Source organism: Brachyhypopomus gauderio, chromosome 1 (genome assembly GCF_052324685.1).
Source record: "Brachyhypopomus gauderio isolate BG-103 chromosome 1, BGAUD_0.2, whole genome shotgun sequence".
In the NCBI taxonomy this organism is placed as follows: domain Eukaryota; kingdom Metazoa; phylum Chordata; class Actinopteri; order Gymnotiformes; family Hypopomidae; genus Brachyhypopomus; species Brachyhypopomus gauderio.
Genome location: NC_135211.1, coordinates 15,438,549 through 15,453,842, shown reverse-complemented (window position 1 = coordinate 15,453,842; position 15,294 = coordinate 15,438,549). Strand labels below are relative to the sequence as shown.

The 15,294-nt window shown below is 40.2% G+C and overlaps 2 protein-coding genes across 3 annotated transcripts in view; one reads left to right on the top strand and one right to left on the bottom strand.

Moving 5' to 3' along the window:
* The window catches only part of mybpc3 (myosin binding protein C3), a 32,568-nt gene extending 29,494 nt beyond the window's left edge, over positions 1-3,074 (top strand). For both annotated transcript variants that reach the window (XM_076998904.1, XM_076998896.1), the window contains 4 exons: positions 474-633; positions 827-963; positions 1,297-1,483; positions 2,659-3,074. In XM_076998904.1, coding sequence (XP_076855019.1) covers positions 474-633; positions 827-963; positions 1,297-1,483; positions 2,659-2,690 — 516 coding nt within the window. In that variant the 3' untranslated portion in view covers positions 2,691-3,074. The remainder of the gene's footprint in view (positions 1-473; positions 634-826; positions 964-1,296; positions 1,484-2,658) is intronic.
* A 2,088-nt stretch (positions 3,075-5,162) lies between these two features.
* lin7c (lin-7 homolog C (C. elegans)) lies at positions 5,163-13,461 on the bottom strand. Its single transcript, XM_076998886.1, has 5 exons — positions 13,214-13,461; positions 12,164-12,282; positions 8,453-8,524; positions 7,880-8,089; positions 5,163-7,324 (listed from the first exon to the last, which is right to left on the bottom strand). Exons 1-5 carry the CDS (start codon positions 13,248-13,250, stop codon positions 7,157-7,159), a joined length of 606 nt encoding a protein of 201 aa, XP_076855001.1. The 5' UTR covers positions 13,251-13,461; the 3' UTR covers positions 5,163-7,156.
* Positions 13,462-15,294: the final 1,833 nt, after the last annotated feature.

Here is a 15,294-nt window from a genome sequence, read left to right as displayed (position 1 = left end):
GTATAGGCTAGATCTTTATGAAGTGTGTAATCTAATTTTCATGCCATTATAAAGTTTATATATTGTCTGTATTGTTTCTATATAGTCTAATATGTTTAGACAAACGACAATGGCAGATGAAGATTAAACTAAAATAGTATTTAAGAGTTTTATGTCTTTACATCCACATTGTGTAAATGCTGTTGGGAGACCTCAGTACCTCACCTATACTGGGTCTGTGTCATTCAATAACTTGATAATCAGGGATGTTTGTCAACATGAATTATGTACATCACAATACACATCGCATTCTGTTACCTATAACCTTATTTTTGTCCAGGTTTTGTCACTGCCAGATGTGTAGATCACATTTCTGCTGCTGTATATTGTGTGTATGTGCCCACTTGTTCTCTGAAAGGATCGGTTGGTTGTAAATGCATTGTGATTGTCTGTCGGACACTGTGTGATGTGCATGTATGTACATGTTTGTACAGGAATGGTACACCGTTTTTGAGCAGTATCGCCGCACCCACTGCGTGGTGTCTGACCTGATCATGGGAAACGAGTATGTGTTCCGGGTGTTTTCTATGAACGTAGTAGGCCTCAGCCCAGAGCCCTGCATCTCAAAAGACAGCGCCTATATCCAGAAAACCGGTGAGAGCACACAAATGACTGTAAATAGTTATTTATATTATAAATATTTTTATTATAGTGTAGACTGAGAATCAGATCTGGATTAAAGTACTGATTTGAATTTTTGGTATTGCCTCTGGTCTTAGTCTCCCAAGGACTGAAGAATGTGTTTTACTGCACCTGTAGGTACAATGACATCTTGTTCCACACTTAGGTATGGAGTATAAGCCGCCCTCCTACAAAGAGCACGACTTCTCAGAGGCACCCAAGTTCACACACCCCCTGGTGAACCGCTCCGTCATCGCAGGGTATTTCGCCACACTGAGCTGCTCTGTAAGAGGTATACCTAAGGTGAGTCAATTAGGCAAGTCTGCACCTTGACATCAAAAGGTCAAAGAGCATTATCTGGCCTATGACATCGTTATTAGAGCAGGCCGGGCTGTGCAAGCTGTTCCGTGTGCTAACATTACGGTGCTGAAGGAAGCACCAGTTCTGGAATGCCACTGGCTAAAGAATATGATCTAAACTGAAATCTGGAAAAGCACTTTCTAGATTTTCACTGACTCGTGATTATATAGGAAAAAAAATACTTATTCGGTCGTCCTGAAAATGGTTTGTGTCTGGAACCCACACGGCCAGCTGAGATTGCTGGACTTTTGAGACTCTCCTCTTGTATCTTCTCAGCCCAAAATAACATGGTATAAGAATAAGATGGACATCTCAAACGAGGCGAAGTACCGCATGTTCAGCAAGCAGGGGGTCCTGACCCTGGAGATCCGGAAACCGTGTCCATTTGACGGAGGCGTTTACACATGTAAAGCGGTTAATGCCAGCGGAGAAGACACGGTGGAGTGTAAGCTGGAGGTTCGGCGTAAGTGTCTTCACCCCGTTTCCTGTTGCACGCACGGACACACACAAACATTGCTGTCTTATCTGTTTGCATGTTCTTTTGAATTTTCTGCAAGGCTGCCCTGCCAGGCCTAATGTAAGAGTCAAGTCTTATGACTTTATTCTAAATCTGTTTCCCTGATGCACATTAGGTCCATAACGAAGACAGATCTTCATTGGTGAATCGCAATTAACAATGAAAATTAGTCCTGAACTAGGCATAAATTATGCATGGGAAACAATACATTAGACTGCTGGCTGTGTGTGTTTATATCAATACATCCCAATGAAACATGGAACTTCATGTTTTATATCAAATGTCCTTGTTTCATTTGGGATTATTAACATTTTTAACTGGACTGTAAAATGCATCTCAGTGTACATTCCAAAGACGCAGTATGGATCAGTTTCTCCAGATCCATAGATCCTGAAGCGTGCCACTGTAACCTTCCTTCTTGCTGTTTTCTTCTCCTCATTGGTTCATGCCAGCGCGTGAATAGAGTCAGGCTTGTTCTGTGTGAAATGTTGTGAAGGTAAGCCCACCACCACTGTGCAGCTGGTCCAATAATGCAGTCACTCTTTCTTTCACCAGCAGTTTTTGAAGTATTTCAAAATGTGCTTGCAAATGCCCAAGATGTGAACAGCAAGTGTTTCTTAAATTGAGAAATGACTAGTGAATTGTGGGCACTTAAAATATTCTTATTTAGGATACATCAATTAAATATCAACTTAAATATATTAGAAACAAGCCTAATATATCTGGACAGTTTTACTGATTTATTCTCAGGACACATTTGTTGAATTATGAAGTAAATAAATAAAGTACGGTATGGAGGAAGTGTATCTTCAGTAATACTTACCCTTTTGTGTTTGTGTGTGCATTCATACAGCTGAAAATCTAACATTTATGATATGATTATCATAATAATGAAATTTGCATAGCCTGAAATTAATTTCAGTTAACTTTTATTACTTTCATATATTTTATGTTTATAAGCCTTTGTGCTTGAAAAGAGTCATCTCGATATGCTACATTAATAATCCCTGAAGAGTTAGCAATGTTCATTTTGTATTTAATGAACACCAAGTACTAAGTCATAAAAGTCAAGCCTTTTTAAATTCTGAATTAAAAATCAATTTTATGTCCTTGCATTGCAGCTCAGGTCATGAAAGAGGATATCAAGAAGTGATAGACACACAGACTTGTTTGGACACAGTGGGACAAACACGGTTTTCCTTCAGTACCCCAAACTCAAAGCTGAACTCAGGACATGCGAGAGGTCAAACTGCAGAGTAGAAAGATTTCATCGTCTCCGTTTGCTTGGTTCACCCATGTTCATGCCCGTATGCCACATTTTTCATGCATCATCATAAATGTGATCTTTAGCATTTTCACTCATCAGCTTTGCTTGTTGTCATGTTCATTTCATTTGGCAGAGGTAAAAATGGTTGATCACTGTGCAGTGTAATCACCAGCAAACACCATGTGCCTCACTCTTAGTTTTAGTTTTATCTGGTGTATTCGTTCACCTTACAATGTGTTATTATATCATTAAACAGGTCAGCTGACTGGTGCACAGACTCTGGCTGGCCTTTCTTGAACAATGCGACTCGAGTTTAATGCCCAGATCATAAATCATCTTTTATTTCCAACTAACAAAAGGGATCTTCACACACACAAATAGCACTGGTAGTATGGTTAGAATACTAATTGAGGAGTTCTATAAATGCTGATCCATCAAATAAGGATTATACTCCCAATGCTTTACTGAACTAATGCTACACTGAGCTTGCACCTGAATCCCAAACCACGCACTTAAGTTGAAGCCAAAGCAGGTAAACAGTGTGATCACAGCCCACACAGAAGCACCAGCTATCAAACAAGCTCAAAGTATTAATGCCCAAAGCCCAAGGAAAGCCAATCTAAACATGTCCATGGACAGAGTGCATTTGTAAGCATTAAAAGCATGCTGTCCCCGCATGGAAGGATACATGTGGAATTGTCCCACGTGAGAGGACACAGACAGGGAACCATGGCGTGAGATCCATGAAGGACAGTGTCAGGATTAGAGGTGGCAGTGAATAAACTATTCCCTGTTTAAAAGAGGCACGATGAATAATGACCTGTCATGGTACTTTGCAATGCCACAATTGCATATAACTAAGGTCTGATCATAGTCATGGGTTTAGGTGGTGCTTACGAATACAATCTTATAATTTAGGAAATTAGCTTTCTTGTTTTGTAAGAAAAGTTCAAAACAGAGCACCCCAAGCACTGGAAATAGGAGTGTCAGTGTACAAAGCCTGTCAATCAACAGTGGCAAGTTATTATAGCAAAGGGGTGGGGATGCTGGATGTAATGATGTGAGAAGAGACAAAAACAGGATGAAGGTGAAATGTGCTTCTGGACATCAGTATGGATAACATCCTAAACATGTTTGAGATTGCATTTATCACCTCAGGCCAGACCTGCAATACCACTTATCGCTTCGTCCGTCAGTCCTTCAGTATATTGTTACCTTGGCAACATTGTTTTACTTTTATTTTGTTTTAGAAGCGTAGCAGTGCTTTTGTTAGGCATCACTGATCCTCTGGATTTTGCCATCAAAAGGTAAAAGAAACCAAACATGAGAAACATCTTTTTGTAATTACCCACCATTTGAATGACGTTGCTTGGACATATAGATGCACAAGGCTGTAAATAAACAGATTCAGGGAGGGGTTGCAGCACTGCAGACCCATCTGTCAGACTGGCATCACGCCTATTCAACATTAACACTTCACATTTTATATGGAGTGGGACTTCTCCAAAAGTTACTTACAGACCTCAGGGGTGAAGCTAAGATGTCCTCAGGAGCACAAGACAAATCTGTACTAACAAATGATATGAGGTAACCTGTGACCACTGTGGCGAGGAGTGTGGGTGACAACTGTAGCATTGTTTAATTTTTAAGGGTATTTTTTCCATTAACCAATATTGGACATTATCTAATTTCAACATCTTTAGCTGGAATAGTTCAGGGAACAGGCACTTGTATAGGTCTCATTTTGCTTCATAATGTATTTTCACCCCAACACTTTGTTTTATTTGTAAGGGACAACCAAAGATTGCTACTACACATGCAATCTGCACCTGCAGAAACTATGCATATGCAAATTTAAATCTTAAACTGCATTATTTTCAAACAACATAAAATTAAGATTTCAGGACCTTTCCTTACAATTGTACACTATCTTAAAGTGCCCTCTAGTGGTGAGGACTTAACTAGTACAGTTAGTAGGACATAAACTGCTAATATATTGTGCAAAATTCCTGCCTGCATGCCTGAAACTTCACCTGCACTGCTAACTTCATGATCCCATCTTTATATAATCCCATCTTTTTCTTTCTCTTCACTGTGGTAATATTTTAAACCACACAATCACTTCCTGACTCCTGCACTCATGTATACTCTTATCTTGGTTCTTTAAATGCAACCCAGAAGCCAGGAAGAGCTCCAACACATTCCCCAAATTCGTTAGCCTTCCCCTTATACATTAACATCACCTGATGCTATAGCATCCTTTGAAGTATGAAGGGAATTTGATTCATTAGTTGACATGCATGAGAACTACACACAACTTGTGTGAAGGCAACTCAAATAACAGACAAACCCAGAGGCCAATATTCCTCTGTCATTTATTGTGTGCAGCTTCAAATGTCATTACTTTGAAGTAATGCTAAGAAGTAATCCTTCGTAATTCTATACATCCACATTAAATGGAACACACCAGGACAGGAAGTGTCAAATGATATAACATTAGGTTAATTTAAGTAACAGTCCCAATCTAGCATACAGGACATTCAACATGATATCAAATACTTCTCATAAAGGCTGCAGGTTTGGTCTTTGTACTCGAAAATGAAGGGAAAGCAATACAAATCATCATTAGGAAAAAATCTCATGAAAAAAAATAGTTTATCAAAAAGGGGATCAATATCAGAAGAAAATGCAATTACAAAAATACTCAGTAGTCGCTCCCCCCTAGCCCCTCCCCCCAAAAGTGGACAATGATGAGGACTTAAGAGGAGTGAATGACCCGGGGTGTGGTTGGGGGAGGGGGGGTTAAAGGAGCAAGTCTTATTGCTTTAGTGGAATAACAGGTGGTAAAATGTTTCATCATGGAAAGGTAGAGAAGGGGAAATGCAACCTGAGCTCTTCTAAAACTTCAGAGAACAAAGTGTTCAATCCATCCCCTTCACCAACTTTTTAAGAACACTTTCAAAGGTTTTGATCACATGACCACTTCTCTTACGCAAGAGATCAGACCGCCCCTTCTCCCACCCGCCCTTTCTCCAAGCACCAAAGCATCAGTGAGCTCTCGATGATTCATGAGCATCTAGAATTAGAAACATGCTAAATATTTTATGAGAGACAGAGAAAAATAGACAGCTTTTTTCAGCTTGTTAGACACTGAAAATACCTGCATTTCAGGTTAAAAATACATCTTGAGCTTTGCATTTTTTAACATTTTGAAATGAGTACAAGGAGAAAGTTAAGTGTGAAGCTACTCAGTCCTCTCTGCCTTGGGATATTACAACCTTGTAACAGAAATAAATTGTAATGAAAAACAAACAAACAAAAAGGACATTCCTCTTAATGTCCACAGAATGAGGAAACTCAAAAGATGAATGAGAAACTACTGAAGATCATGTTTTCTTTAAGAACCGACTAAAGGGGAGAAAACATACAAAGAAAATTACTGCACATGTGACAGCTAAAAACAATAAACACCTACATGTAATTAAACTCTCATGAAGGGGTAGGCTGGATCAGTACAACTGCTTGGCCCATTTTTCTACTTTTAGGGGAGGGGGGGAATGTTAGAGCTTGTGTAGCATCCTGCATTCTTATATGACATTACTGCTTCATGACCATGTATGATGGTGAGCGTAAATGGGATTTTTGTTCTAAAAGCACTGTGCCTGCTAGCAAACTAGGACATAAGTAATAAAAACAGGACATCCCAGACAAGCCCTGATCCAAGGAGGCAATGACTACAGCGCCATGCTAAAAGACCTGCATGAAGATGACCAAGGTCAAACACAATGACCAAGGTCAAACACAACCAGACTCCACAAAACAATCACTTTTTGGTCGCTTTTCTCAGATGAGTTCTTATAAAAATGTACCAAAACAAAAATAAATAATGGAATTGTTAAAAATGTGTCATGTTAGTGTTGTGGCTTATGGAGCATTTGGACCAGTTTAAAAGAGGAAATCGTTGTGATTTTTAAGCAAGCATATAGTCACACAGTCCCAGTCGTGAACATCTTGCATTTTTCTTACCTCCTGAAGCATCTTCAGCTTGTATATGACATTTCATTTAAATATCAAGAGCACATAATAGTGAGGGTCCCCTTCCAAATCTGACCAGTCAATGTCCAGCAGACAGTCTGAGTAAAGCATGTAGTGTACACTGTGTCTACATTAAAAAAATACTAAATAGTGTTCATGCCACAAGAAAATTAGTGTGTTCAAGAACAAGTTGGTGAGGTTCTAGAAAATCCCAGAAAAGGAGAAAAAGAAGTGCCTTGTATGTAACCTGGGCAGAGGAAGAGAGCGAGTGCAGATCAACAGAAGGAGAGGGGGAGAGAGAGAGAGAGAAAGTTACTCTACTGTGGGTAGCTGTTCTGTTGCCTGCGTTTAGCAGATCGCATCTTTTCAAAGCGGGACTCCATCTCTTCCAGCACTTTGGGCGTGTAGCGGACCACCAGCTTGACTGTGCCTTGAGCTGCCTTCAAGAGTTCCACTGCCTTCTCATGGTGCTCCCCCTCCACACTCTGAGGAGGACAGGCAGATACAGAGAAACAGATATGGAGAAAGGCAGAAAGACGAATATAGATACAGAGAAAGACAGAAAAAAATGCATGGGGCGGAAACAGACTTTCAGGTGATAGTGGCAGTATGGGATTACAGCCAGTCTGCCGAGATGAACTAGACTGGCCAGTGGCAACGATTTAGAAAAGGACTTCCAGGTATTACTAACATTAGAGTGTTCATAAAGGCCGGAGTAAACCAGACTCAACCTCTGCAGACTCAAGTTGACCTGCTATTGATATGATGAGACAACTTAAATGATTTTTACATTTAAATATGTAATATTTTGTATTACAACAGATCAAATTCTCCAAAAAGCCAGCAACATATATTAATCCATCATAATAATCAACAGGACATTTACACATCTAGAAAAATCTAACGAGCATGTGGTTATGTCATTACAGCAACGCCTTTTCTACCAGGAATACATTGAGCATTCAATTCCAAGGTACAGTGCTTCAAACTATGAGAGGTGCATTTGTAACGTTGGTGCCAGATCCACGCAGGCTACGTACCACTCCATTAACAGAAAGCAGCTGGTCTCCTCTCTTCAGCCCACCGTGGCGGTCAGCAATGCCTCCGGGGATGATACGGGAAATGTAGATGGGTGAGTTCTGCTCTTTTCCTCCCATGATGTTGAAGCCCAAGCCCTCCTCCGTCTTGGGGAGCTCCACCACGCGGGGGTGTGAGTGGCCCTCACTGGCAGCAAACGCTGCCACCGTGGCCTGGGTAAGGGCGGCAGGCAGGGTGCAGTCAGCCACGGGCCCACAGCAGGACGCACAACAGAGCCCCAGCACAACGCTGCGCAGGCAGACTGCGCTTTGATCTGTTCTCTTTTGGCTTCCAAACCACGACCACATTAACAGAACCTGACCAAGTTTACATCGACCCCGTGATGAAAGGAAACCACAGAGAGAGCAAATACCGCTTTCTGTGAGTTTTCTCCCCGACTTTTTACATCACAAGCAAAAACAAAGTGTGATGATATACGGATTTAATACAAAATGCTTAATTCACACAGTGATTCCAGACCTCTAGGACATTTGCTAAAATACACGCACAAAACAGAAAGAGCATAAACCAGTCACCTTTGCTGTAGCATTGGCTCTGACCTCTGGGGTGCTGTTGATGTCCACGGTCTCGTACACGTGTTCATAAACCTATGTGCACAGAGAACCGGCACAATATGTGAAAAAAACTAAAAACCTCATCTCATCTGGGATTTAGTCAAAATGCTCAAAGAAAAATGGGATTTGTTAGAGGGCTTATTTTTATATTTTAGCTTTTAGCAGTATGCATAGTGAACAGGCCAAGCCTGCAGTCAGGATTCACAAACAGTGTACTGTGATGGTCTAAATCAGGGATGTCAAAGTCAAATACACCGAGGGCCAAAAAACCAAATTTGCTACAAGCCGAGGGCCGGACTGGTTCAATGTTTATTAAAACATATTGAAATGATTGCACATAGCCTATTGAACCAAGACCTAACACAGTGTATATTATTTAATGCTTAAATGAATAAAGCAATATTTTCTTATGGATCTGTCAGTAATTTCAATTGAAAACATTTTTCAACAAGCAAACAGATAAAAACAAACTTCCTTCAAAGAAAACATGTCCTGTACATTAAATGAATAAAGTAATAAAGGTTTGAAAAGTGCTGGAATTTAGGCTAAAGTGCTTGAAAATGCTTGAAATTGTAACAACTTCGTTTCACAACAAATAGCTATCTGACTGAACAGTTTTCTTGTATTACGTTAACAAATACGAGCCTCTTGTAATTCCAGGGCGAAATATGAGAGAACGTGAAGACGTTAAGATTGGGCGTTTTGAAAATAAACAACCATTAAATAATGTGAATAAAAAAGCGAATTATTTCGACTATATGTATAAATATTTAACTTAATTAAGTTTAACTGGTGCGCGCAGTTACAAAATTCGAGAGGTGCACGACCTTGCGAATCGACAGCGTGCGACGCCCTCGTGCACGGGCGGAGCCACTGCGATTACGTCATTTTCGCCGCGCAGACCCTTGCCGCTTGTGTGCGCTGCAGTGACTTCACGGGCTACCGTTGCATTGTGGGGAATGTAGTGTTTGTGCGTGCAAAACACCATCGGGCAGCTGTGGCCTGAGGGCCGGTTCTAATAGTAATAATATCATCCAGGGGGCCATAGATAATCAATTCGGGCCTTGACTTTGACATATGTGGTCTAAATAATACTTTCTGAAGTAACTGAACTCTGAGAAGAATGTGTCTTATATGGGCCAGGAGCCTACTCAAAGCATTTGGAGAGCTACACCTAATCTAAGATCATTACTGATATAACTCAAATCCAGCAGGAATTCAATCCTAGCTTCACACTCCTTCTTTGATATGCTTTGTAAATACAGTCACCAGAGCTGATCTTGAACAACTGAGCAGAGAGAATCAGCTTCAAGTACAGAGCACCGTGGCGAGCGATTCAGCAGCCTCCGTTCTTATCAATTACTGAGGCTTAACTCTCCAATTACACAGTATCTGCTTTAGAACAGCTCAAATTAGATTATTTGTTGGGGGGGGGGGGGTGGAGATGCACATGGCTGGCTCAAGTCTGGGGCCTAATAACAACAATCCAACAGCGTCACACTGTAGTACAGGGCGAACTCATTTACAATCATGTAGATCTGAGGGGTACAATAAGCTGGACTCTCCCTTTCATGTGGGCTAATGGGTATCCAGAGCTTTAAGTGCTTATATGAAGTTGGAATATTGTTGCAGCGATAATCTGTCTGTTACTTACAGAAATCCATCTTATACTCCTACAGGGTCATGTGAATTCTACTGCAGATTTTTTTTATCCTGCTGCTGACAAAACATTATGGCTATTTGGCTTTAGGGTGAAATTTCAGGATGAACCTAAAATGCACTCTAACCTTTATGGGTGACCTTATCCAAACCGAATGCACATGTTCAATTGTTCAATGTTTCAGTACTGTTTGCACAATTTGCTGTTCTCTACCAAGGAGCTTAACGGCAAAATTCACAACAGGTGTTTGATCCATGAATCGACCAATACATTTCCGGGTTCAGTAACAATTAATATTTAAACAGTGCTGTTCATCATGCTGTTCACATTTTGACATCTTAAGATCAAGACGACACCCAACAATTGATCGTCACTGCGAGGTTTCAAACAGGACGTTCTTAGAGGGACGTGGCCACTGAGCTCAGAGTGTCAGAGTGTCATCAGCAGGTTGCAACAGACACACAGAAAGACATAGAATTGGACGTCCTTTGACCACATCCCACACAGATGACTGCTTCATTGTGAACAGTACTCTGTGGAACCGGATGATGAATGCTACACAACTCCAGGCACGTTTAAGGGAAGAGAGAGGCACACAAGAGTCATGTCAGACCATTTGAAACCATTTACATGAGAGTGGTGTGTGCGCTAGACGACACAGGCGTCATCATCTTGCATGGGCCAGGGAGCATTTGGACGAGGGACCAATAGACCTCAGTGCTGTTCACTGATGAAAGTCGATTCACACTGAGCAGAAATGATGAACACCGACGATGGTGGAGGCATGAAGGAGATCGCAATGCATCAGCTACTGTTGTCATTAGATGAGCCTTTGGTGGTGGTGGTGGTAGTGTGGACAGGTGTCTCTAGTCAATATAGAACTGCCTGGGGTACCTCAAATGGAGTAGCCTGCACTTTCTCCACACCTGAATTCCATAGAAAACCAATGGGATGAGCTGAATCACCATGTAGAGGCTCGTAACTCTGTACTCTGAGGGCCCCTCAAGACGAGTGAGACACCATGCCTCAGCAGACAATATGTCGACTTGAGAACAGCATGAGACATCATCAAGCTGAAATTTATGCTCAAGGCCACATGACAAGTTATTGAGGCACTGAGATTTTTTATTGCAGTAAACCCACCACTGTAGTCGGTTTTTGTTTCGATAAACTGTTTGAGATGAGGAAATCATTATTGTATGCTTCAACATTCTACTTTCATGATATATCCCTGTAGTGTGAACTTTTTATGTTTTCCATAAATTTCACCCAAAAGCCAAATATTAGTGTGTGTGTGTGTCATTATATATATATATATATATATATATATATATATATATATATATATATATATATATATATATATATGCATACAAGTGGATCTTTGAGCATCAGTTTTTTTGGTCTCTAGCTAATTCAGGGGGGTAAAAAAAAAAAAAAAAAAAAAAACGATGACAGATGACAAAGCAGCAGGGTAGAAGTGACTGGGCTGCCAGCAAAGTCTCAGGCTCACTACATGGGCAGTTCCTTCCATCTGAGACCCTTGTGTCCTTGACAGGAAGGAAGGAAGGAAGGAATAGTGAAGGCTGAAAACAGACATTTCACATGTAGCTTTTAAAAAATGAAAATAACAAATTAACTATCCAACTGTGATAATGACTTTAATATTGTTGACGAGAAAAATATTTAGGACATCTTTAGAACTGAGCAAAAAATTTCAGTTTTTATAGCACTGGTCGGTTTACTGTGCACTGTGTTGAGATGAAGAAATAGAAGCAAAGTTGCAATAGATGCTAGCCAATGCAATCTATCACAGAAAGCATAGGTAACATATCACCACCCACTTACAGAACCTGGAAAAAGAGAACACCTTACATAATACATATGCTTCTGACTTACAGATCACAAAATGCAAACATTCTAAGCATTTTTCAGGATCTCAGAGAACTGTAAACTGCAAAGAGGTTAAAACAGATGAAATGTGACAATGGCACTGCGCTACGTCAGCTTACCTCTCGTACAGCATTGCAGAACTCACTTTGCAAAACCCTCTGCAGGGCTTGCAGCTTCTGGGGAGGCACTTCCCCCGTTCTCTGGAGCTTGTCCAGCAACTCAATCGCACGGGAGATGTCTGTGGATGGAAGCTGTTTGTGAGATAAGACCTAACCACCAGCTAGGCCCACCATTTGACTTTCGCCATCTGGAGATGCAGTTTTGGCATGGAAAACTAGCCACGATTCCTGGTGAAAGGCTGTAACAACCATGCTATTATTTATTTATTTTTTAATGTTACAATATTTCCCTCAGGCAATTTACAAGACATCACGTTGCCAAAAACATTCTGACTGGTATTTCAGGATTGTCTTGCAGGACCTTGCAACCAAATGTAAATAAAACTGCATTAAACGTGTGTCCGTCTGTAGTTTGTCCGTTTCCCCCAGTATGAAGCAGTTTACATGAATCTACATAATCAATGCTCCATATCTGATCAGGTGGTGCTGGCTAACTGGACACCATCAACATGGTCCACATTACATTTCTTCGAGGTGTTAAATCATATATATCGCTAGCTACAGGAAGGGGTGTTGGATGAAGACAAACCATGCTATTTAAACAATACATTTCAAATTACAACGTTTAAACTAAGGTTTAGTCACGACCTGGAAATAGTCTGGTGTGTGTGTGTATATATATATATATATATATATATATATATATATATATATATATATATATTTACATGTTAAGTCACATATGGACTCACTGGCTTCAACAAATCCTTGGTAGGTTCAACACCTGTCAAATAAAAACTGGTACTCAACTCTGGAAAAAACACGACACTGTTCCGTTTAAACGTCGTTAAATAAAATTAATCGCGAAGAAGCTTAGCAAGTTGTTACCTGGCTAGCTAACGTATCTGGGCGATAATATGGTCGATAAACGTTACGAGGCTGGCGTAACGTCTTCACACGGCTAGCTAGCCCAGCCAGCCGTGAATGTAGAAACCTCACAAGAATATTAGCGGTGTAATATAATATTCAGAGGTGTAATATACCACGTACCCCTTTCTAGTCGCACAGGTTCCCCCAACGAGGCCATTGTAGCCCGAGATACTCCACTTTTAACTGGGAAAAGCTCGGTGTGAGGAGCGCCGTGTCGGCCGCCAGCTAGCTCTCTGTGTTTGTAACAGTGTCGCTAATGCGGAGGGATGAGGCCGGTGAGGCTGCTGTCTGCGTACAATATGCGCATATTCATCCTTAATTCCTTCTTTGTGGGATTAATGACACAAACCCACATATAACAACGGGTCTCGTTTGTAGGTGGGGTGCGGAAACGAACATTGACAAGTAAAATAGTTTTAGCTTCCGTTAATAAATAGGTTGTTATCTGTTATCGTGAGCCATCTATGCCAAACCAAGGCACAAGAGCCTGTTTTGCTGGCCTTTTATTAGTTAGCATTACCATCTACTGGCCGTAAAGCATAATTACTATGTACCAAATAATTATGTCACTAGCTATATTATTATTAGGTGACTCTGGACATCAGTAGTGGTAGGCTTATAATAATAATAATAATAATAATAATAATAATAATAATAATAATAATAATAATAATAATAATAGCTTTATTTAAGCACTTTTTATAAATTTATGAAATGCAGCTCAAGTGCTTTACAGGCATAATCAAAAGACAAACAGCTTAACAAAGAATGTTAAAAGGCAGCATTTTATCTAGCTCAGCATAAATTAGGCCTTGCCTAGCATTATAAATATGAAGGCAGGGTTAGCTTGCAGCTGGGAGGAACACAAGGTCTGACGTTATATGACTATCTCAAAATGCACTGATACTAGTGCATGTAGTGCCATATATTCAGATAGCAACACACACACAGTGTGGCCTACTTTTGTGGCAAATGGGACAGGGCTCTTCTGGGCTCTTACCAAGCAGTGATTTGATTTTGAGACCCTTCCAGAATACGTCAGACATTAAGCAGGGTTCTTCACCAGAGTGAACTTTTCTACTGAAAAGGTTAATGGCCTGTATAAAATGAATGTACAGAAATCGTGTTCATTCAGGTCATAACAGTAAAGGCAGTGAGTCATGGGTTAAAAGTTTGTTTGGTTTTATTTTTCAAAGGCTCCTTGTCTACGTTCTACATTTCTTAGGTATGTATAAACCCATAATAAGAATTAGTAAGGACACTGTAATAATATGGGAAAACCATGTACTTCTTTTATGAATGTAGACTTCATCAGAGAGCATAGCTTTCTGACTGAATGTAACATGCATATGCTGTGTCTTATTGTGCAGACACTTCAGATGTTTGTGCTGTGTGATCATCTGTGAGTGAAAGCAGGTGTAGGTCCAGACCTCTTCAAGCCCCCAGAGGGAGTAGAACTGAAGCACTGTATATGAGTACTGAATGCAATGATCCCCTTTCCTTTGACAAAAATAATCTCCCAGTGGTGACAATGGTAGCCTATGACCAGGGACTGGAGGAGACCACAACCAGCTGGAGAATAACTGGTTTCCAGAACTCCATTTGGATGGCTTTAAGTTCCACACTCACAACACTCCTTACCTGAATAGTCCGCCGTGTCCCTTCTGACTTGGGTGAGATGGAGGACGTTGATGGACATGTTAGAGGAGGTCAGGAGAGAAGGTGCTCTGCTTTACATGCTCACACTGGCTTTAACATGGGGGTTGTTTATTTATTTATGGAAAATAATTATTTATAATTATTTAAACTGAAATTCTTTCAATATGAGCATTAAAGTTGCTTCCTTTGCTTATTACTCATATGATTATAAATTTTTGCTGCTGATGTTTTAGTCCATTATGGTCTTGCAGGTCTAAACTAAAGACTAAACCTTTTCATTGACTGTAAATTAGTCTACGATTAGCTGCAAACTGTAACAGTAACTAGGAAATAGGTTCCTTTTAAACAGGTAAGGTACTAAGGTAATAAATGAAAGATAATCCTGTCTTCTCCAAAGTCTGTTCTGATTTTAAACCTGCAAAGGGAGAGCTCAAACTTTATTGACATTGGTTTTGTTTTTCAGTTGCCTATAGTCATTTTTATTTCTTCAAATATTTCAATTTAATATTGCAAACAACTTCACAACATACAAAATGAATTAT